At 43.4% G+C, this 7,387-nt stretch overlaps 1 protein-coding gene across 6 annotated transcripts; it reads left to right on the top strand.

Annotated features, from left to right (window-relative positions):
* Positions 1-572: 572 nt before the first annotated feature.
* On the top strand, positions 573-7,276 carry glt8d2 (glycosyltransferase 8 domain containing 2). 6 transcript variants are annotated; one of them, XM_081723704.1, is made up of 9 exons: positions 573-704; positions 2,366-2,387; positions 3,698-3,790; positions 3,886-4,087; positions 4,300-4,592; positions 4,687-4,799; positions 4,990-5,156; positions 5,453-5,565; positions 6,818-7,275. In XM_081723704.1, exons 2-9 carry the CDS (start codon positions 2,369-2,371, stop codon positions 6,988-6,990), a joined length of 1,173 nt encoding a protein of 390 aa, XP_081579830.1. In that variant the 5' UTR covers positions 573-704; positions 2,366-2,368; the 3' UTR covers positions 6,991-7,275. The 6 variants fall into 6 exon arrangements, with proteins under 6 accessions (XP_081579830.1, XP_081579833.1, XP_081579832.1 ...); XM_081723708.1 differs by having other exon boundaries at positions 637-704; positions 3,754-3,790; positions 6,818-7,276; XM_081723705.1 differs by lacking the exon at positions 573-704 and having other exon boundaries at positions 715-2,387; positions 4,300-4,417; positions 4,505-4,592; positions 6,818-7,273.
* Positions 7,277-7,387: the final 111 nt, after the last annotated feature.

The raw sequence follows: 7,387 nt of genomic DNA on the forward strand, positions 1-7,387 counted from the left end.
TAAGGTGTAGTGCAAGCCAAGCCGTGCCCTGTAAACCGGCGACGGTACCTGTGGGATGGGGTTAGTGATGGAAGGCACGTGACATAGCATGAAGTATAGAATGTGGGCGAGTAATTACAGTGCATTATTTAAAGGGTGAGTGGTATTAGATAATGCATAGGCTTGTTGCATATAGTACTGCAGCTTTACAAAGAAATAGAAGAGACCGCACGGAGATCAAAGAAGGGAGGGGGAGGTGAAAAGAGTATGTGTGTGTAAGGGTGTTGTAAAACATGACCGAAAGGCTGCCGTCTCAGCATGAAGTTAAACAAATGGGGTGGGAAACACAAAGAACGCTTGTGAGGGGGTGTTTGGGGTGCAGTCTTCCCTATATATGTATGTATGTTTGTCGGTAAAGGTAGAGCTACTTCCTGATTTAGGTGCACCCGGCGTGGTGTAGTGGCTCTCCGGAGATCTCTGTAATAAAGGCGCAATTAATTGCGTATCCGAGTGTGTTCGAGGATCGTGTTTCTTCTTCCCACATACACGAACACCTGGAGTAGGGTTGAAACTCCGCATACCCCATGGATTCAATTCTGACTTGGCTGAACAGGACAGGACACATCTGGATATGGTGGCAGAGGAGGACGAGGCTTGCAGCTGGATTCACTAAAACGCCAAAATGGCTTTATATGTGCCGTGTTCCTGAAGTGGGGTGACATCTGGTGAGTCGGCTATGCATAACCTAAAGCGAATTGTTTTAAGATAAATATTATCGAGGTGAGGCAACCGTGTTTTCGGCAACGAAAAATATTGAATGTCTCAGGTTTGTGTGTTATATTTGTGTTTTGAATATATTTTTTTACAATTAAGAACGATGGGATGGCGATTTCACCTAAACGTAGTCTACATAACGGCTCGGCGTCAGGTTTCCTGCTACAGATACTTTGTTAACTTTCCAACAGGACCACCAAACGTGTAGGAGCGTTTTTATTCCCGTGGGGGAGACACTGGAGCACACGCTGACCTTAGTCTGAATTTAACAAGTCGAGTGGATGACAGTAACGTGAGCAAAATGTCTAAAAGTGCGGGTGTTGAAGCCTGACGAAGCACTAATCTAACAATACTCTTTGTACCCAAATTAATACAAAAGCATAAACAGCCATACTGCATAAATATTAAAAAGCAAGGTACATAAAATAAAAGGACGTCGGCAACTGGACAAAACTCGCTATAAACTGGTCGTAATTCCCAAGGCCCATGCGATTACATGTAAAGGGAGAAAAACATTTACCTACATTTATACTGTACGATAGTTTTCGGTAAAAGAGCACCGTGTTCGCGTTGGTAAGTTTTTTTTTTTTTTTTTGTTTTTTTTTTTTTCCTTCTATATTGTCTTGAGAACTACTTGATCATGGTACATTTAGCGTTCCTAAACTTATGGCACTCGCATTTTTCCGCTTTCTTCTCAGAAATCTGTAAACTAAAAGTGGATACAGTCAGCTCTCAGGAGACTTATGAGAAGCACTTAGGAAACAAAAATGTTCAAAATAAACAGACCTATTTCACTGCAGATCATATACATCCACAAAATTATTTTGTAAAAATTATTTATATGCAATACAGCTGTAAAATGGCCAGTTTTGCGTATAGCAGAATAAGACAAACAGCAAAGTTTGTAGAAACATTAGTCATGATCAAATGGTGAAAAACAAACAAACTTGGATTTCACTGAGACGGTTGATTGTGTTAAGAACACATTCCCAACTTTGATTTACAAACTCAATTTTAGTTCCTATTAGATACTGAAACACAGAACCCCATTTTAGGCTTTGTTCTTCTCAGGCTGTAGTCTATGCTAAACGTGCATGTAATCACATAGCTTTTGTGTGGTGTAACTCAGTCTCTCTACCCCTAACCCAGCTGGAGTACGATCATATGTTTATTCAGCACTGAGACTGCACGGTGCAGATGCTCCACTCCTCCACACAGAAGAACAGGGTTGAGATTTGAGCTGAAATGGGTTTTTGTTTGCAAGAGATACATGCTCAATGAAAAATGCCACCAGGACGGAAGAGGTGTGCTCTTACAGAGAAGTTCCACATGTGCGGAGGAACATCAGGGACTCTTGAATCGAAAAGATGAACTGTGAACATTATCCGTCCTCGTCCTGCTGAGGAGATGGTTCTGAGAGCTTAGACACATGACAGCTAGTAAATTTAAGCACCAGCTTGTGTATGACCTCGACAGAACAAAACACTGCTTTCTGATTGGCCTTTACACACCTAATAATCATATATTTTTGGTCTGGGAATAGTGAACATAAGTGTATATAATACAACAGTGTTTGGAAGTGATGCTTGATGACTTATTTTTCTTGCTGCAGGTCATGGCCCTGTTGAAGAAAAGTGAGTAACAGACCTTTTCTGATCTACTATGGTTGTAACCATTTCATGCGTCAAGTAATAACGCAGTTCATTGTTGTGGGGTTAAACAACAGCAGTAGATGAAGAGAGAGTCCGGCCAATGCCTCTGTTTCACATTTCAGTTTCTGAGTCACCTACCGCTGCCCAAGCCAAGGGGTTTAAACATGTTGAAAAAAGGGACATGTGAAACCTGAGACATGCGTGAAGCTTAAGAAACATTTCTAAAAGCTGTGGTTATGTTTAAGGCAGTAACACATGCTACATTCAGAGCAGACGCTGCTGTCTGAACCCTCGTCACTGTAGTGAGCTCCTGCAGATCAATCGTGTGTGTGTGTGTGTGTGTGTGTGTGTGTGTGTGGCGGGGGGGGGGGGGGTCTTAATCAGCATGTAGAAATTTGTTTCTTCTGCTCATGTCCCAGATTTTATTCTATTTATTTATTTATTTTATTGTAGATTAACAAAATGTGAGCTCTTTAAAAAAAAGTAATTTTGAGATATGAGAAATATGGGGTACACCCAAAGATGGCTGACTCTGTCTCAGCAATCTGTTACATGAGGATACTCATACTAAAGAGTGTTGAGCAGTGTTCTGAGAAATCAGAAGTCTGAGCTGTTTAAATCAGTTATGCCACTGAAGGAAGTCAATATAAAAACAGTTTATTTTACAACCAATGACGTTTACTGACATTAAACGTATATGCGTATATACTCCTATAATCATATCACACTCCCCTGTTTTGCCATTTTTCACTAGTCCTGTTTACACAGAAATGCTGGTCATATCAGACATGGTCATATCAGACATGCAGAATGGACTTATCTTAGACAGGTAGTTTTGTTTGGACTTAGAAAAGCTCTGGTTGTTGTTGGACCCCAGTTTCAGAAGCAAGGCTCTATACTGTCCAAATGCATTTGTACTGAAGGTTAGGCAGTGAAAAAGAAAAATACTTGTCACTGGACAAATAGTAACAGCCGGCAGCTGTGATCTCCCCATATGTTAGAGGAAACCCTCCATTTTGGAAGCTGTCTACTTCAGCCCAATTGTGTTGCATCTATCTGCAGCGATTTCCCCCAACACGCTGACTCTGTTTACAGCGACCCTTGGAGGGCTTGCTTCCCTTGGCCATGTTTTCTCTGCGTTGACTAACAGTGACCTCTAGTGTCTGTGTTCTAGAACTGAACTACTTACGCCTGCCTTGGGTGTGACTTTTTGTGAGGTGGGTGGATCAGGTTGAATGCTGCCTTTGGAAACCGGTCCTGGTTCTAGCAACATCTCCTTCTGTGTGTTTCAGTTAACCGAGTGCTGTTAATATTTCTCATCCTGTTGTCCCTGGCTCTGCTGTACAAGAAGATGCTCAGAGTGCATCTTCCCCCACAATACTCAGGTACGTAAGCAAGCGAAGAAACAGAATTTGTGTAAGGTCAAAGGTCCCACTTATCTCTGACGCTCGCCCAAACCACGTTTGTTGATGTGCCACAGAGCTCAGGCACAGACAGGCCCTGAGCACCAGGCAGGCTGCGGAGGAGGCGCCCGGGGTAGGAACGGATGTTCCCGTGGTGATCTGTGCATCGGAAGAGCGTGTCGGAGCTGCCATGGCAACAATCAATAGTGTCTATAGCAACACGCAGGCAAACGTGTTCTTCTACATAGTGACCCTGCGAGACGCCGTCGAACTGGTAAGGTGCGGACCAGTCGCTGCTCACCTTAAACGTGGACAGCCATTACATCATCATCATTCTTCTTCTTCTTCTTCTTCTTATTATTATTATTGTGGCACACCATGTAGGGGTCAAACAAATGGAACACAGATGGGCCCACGTAAATCACTGGGTCAGTAAAATGAGATGTTTTCTATATGTTTCCTATCCACAACGCTGTCCTGGGTTTGAGCAGGCAGTACATAGAGAACACCAAGCTGAAGGATATCAGGTATAAGATCCTGGAGTTCAACCCCATGGTTCTGAAAGGTAAAGTGAAGCTAGATTCATCCAGACCTGACCTACTCCATCCCGTAAGTCCTTGCCACAGAGCTAGTGTTTGTGCCTTTACTGGGCTTTTTACTACACTTCACTGGTCTCAACGCTCTTTTGGGTTACAGCTCAACTTCGTGAGGTTCTATCTGCCGCTCCTTGCTGTCAGCACTCACAGGAGAGTTGTTTATTTGGATGATGATGTCATAGTTCAAGGTAACAATCTTTCCAGCTGCGTGAGAATAACAGAGACTTGCGGGTTCATGTAATGACATGGCAGTGCCCTCGTGTCATGCATGGACCCCTCCAGGAGATATCCAGGAGCTGTACCGCATCCAGCTGCAGACAGGCCATGCGGCTGCGTTCGCCTCAGACTGTGATCTCCCTGCCAGCCATGAGATGGTACGCACGGTGGGCATGCAAGTGAGTATGCATACACACAAATGGGGGTGTGTGTGTGTGTGTGTGTGTGTGTGTGTATGTGTAATCTGCATTCAAGGAGTAATTAGAATATGTAGTTAAATGAGCATGCTCCCATGGAGTTTTCACCATTTCACTCTTTACGTCTTTCACATTTCCATCTTTAAAAGTGTCTGTATGCATGTTCTCCCAGACCACCTTCATGGGTTTCCTGGACTACCGGAAACAGGAGGTCAGGGACCTGGGCATTGACCCCAGTGACTGTTCCTTTAACCCGGGGGTGATTGTGGCAGACATTGAGGAGTGGCTGAAGCAGAAAATCACCAAGCAGCTAGAGAAGTGGATGAGTGAGAACTTTAAGTGAGTTTTGTAGGCAATGGTGGCTCGGTGGTTAAGGTTTACAACTTGTAATTGGAAGGATGCCAGTTCAAGCCCCACTGCTAGCACTGTTGGGCCCCTCAGCAAGGGCCTTAACCCCCAAATGATCAAAACTGTACTCAGTCATGATAGTAAGTCATTTTGGATAAACATCTTAGATAAATGTAGTTCTGTATGTTGAAATATTACAGTTTCTGACCTAAAATGATGCCAAATTGGAATGTACTTTAGTTTGCCTTAAGGTTAAGGCATACCAATTTTCCCCTTTGTGTTTGTAGGGAAAACCTGTACAGCAGTGCTATGGCAGGGGGCGTGGCCACACCTCCCATGCTGATTGTGTTCCACAACAAATACACAACAATCGATCCAAAGTGGCATGTGAGACACCTGGGTAAATCACCGTTCCTCCAGCCTCAAAGATTCTTTCTTGACTGTGCGATTATCCTATTCAACGGTAGTCTCATCTTTTCCTGTAGTGTGTCTCACTTTACTAGGTTAACGCTCTGCTCACATCTGTGGTGAATCTAAAAGGGTGAATGTCAGCGGGGTCCCAAGGAGTCTGAGCAGGGTGGCATGTTATGAATCAAGCCATCAGATCTCTCAGAAGTTGCATTACAAAACCTCACCTGACTGAACTAATCCAGCTCTAATAGTGCTTTGGTGTGTAAAAAAAAAAAGGTCACACTAATATTTCGTTGGACCGCCTTTAGCTTTGATTACGGCACACATTCGCTGGGGCATTCGCTTCTGCAATGTCACATTTATTTCTGTCCAGAGTTGCGTTAATTTTCCCCTAAGCTCTTGTATTGATGATGGGCGATTTGGAGCACTACACAAATTCCTCTCCAGCACATCCCAAAGATTCTCAATAGGGTTCAGGGCTGGACTCTGTGGTGGAAAATCCAGGTGTGAAAATGTCTCATGCTCCCTGAACCACTCTTTCACAATTTGAGCCTGATTAATCCTGACATTGTCATCTTGGAATATGCCCCTGCCATCAGGGAAGGAAAAAATCCATTGATGGAATAACCTGGTTGTTCAGTATATTCAGCTAGTCAGCTGACCTCATTCTTTGGACACACATTGCTGAACCTAGACCTGACCAACGATCGTTGGACAGTTCTTAACCCAGACCTGACCAACTGCAGCGTTGGACAGTTCTTAACCCAATTTTAGTAGTTTCAGCAACTGCCTTATGTTTTTTGTTTAATGCAAGACAATAATTTGACCCTTCTGAAACAGATTAACATCTTTTCCATGACCACAGGATGTGTCTTTCAACATGGTTGTTTAACAAATGAGAAGCTACTTACTGCATCAGTTAGGGTTAAATAACTTGTTGCCAGCTGAAACAAATATGCATGCAGCAATTATCCAATGGGAGGCTTTTACCCATTTGCTTAGTTAAATCCAGGCGGTGACCTTTTTTTTGGCCAGGCTCTGTGTGCATGTGTATATATAAATTTATTTATATAAAAATGTTTGCCCTTTATGGGTCTTGGTTATCTATGGATAGCTAGCAATGAACATTAATATTTCTACTTTTTTTGCACCAAGTCCACAGCAGAAGCCTAATCTAACTCTCCCAGCAATAGCACAAGTAATTAGTATACTTCCTCAGTCTCTTCCACCATTTGCCACAGGTTGGAGTCCTGATGCCCACTATGCCAAGTCTGTCCTCAAGGGGGCAAAGCTGCTTCACTGGAATGGTCATTTTAAGCCCTGGTATTACCCTTGTGTGCACCTCGACCTTTGGGAGAAGTGGTTTATACCAGACCCCTCTGGGAAGTTTTCACTCATGCGGCCCAAAACATGAATAAAGAGGAAACCTTACAAAGTTGTGTGCAAGTAGAAGAGCTGGTTGGAAAAACTGAGCTGCTGGGATACATTGCAGGACAGTAGCTCTCCCTCTCCCCCCACCCTCAACTGTAGATGAAGCAAATGGAGTGTACTGTGGTATTAAACTTATGCCAAAGTATGATCGGTGCCAATTCTTTTGATCTTGAGTGTACAATCCTGCTCTAATCCTTAGTTCCAAAAATCACATGCACCACATCTTTCCCCTCATGAGGGCATTTGAGAAATTCAGGAAGACTGTTCTCTGCATCAAGACTAAACTAACCAATGTTTGGAGGTGTGGTTTTCAGGGCAGTAGGTACATGTAAGAATGGACAGCCTAAATAAGGAAACACCCAGCAGTCATTTAAAGTGGA

The sequence above is a fragment of the Electrophorus electricus genome, chromosome 11, assembly GCF_041902795.1.
Source record: "Electrophorus electricus isolate QZ-2024a chromosome 11, ASM4190279v1, whole genome shotgun sequence".
In the NCBI taxonomy this organism is placed as follows: Eukaryota; Metazoa; Chordata; class Actinopteri; order Gymnotiformes; family Gymnotidae; genus Electrophorus; species Electrophorus electricus.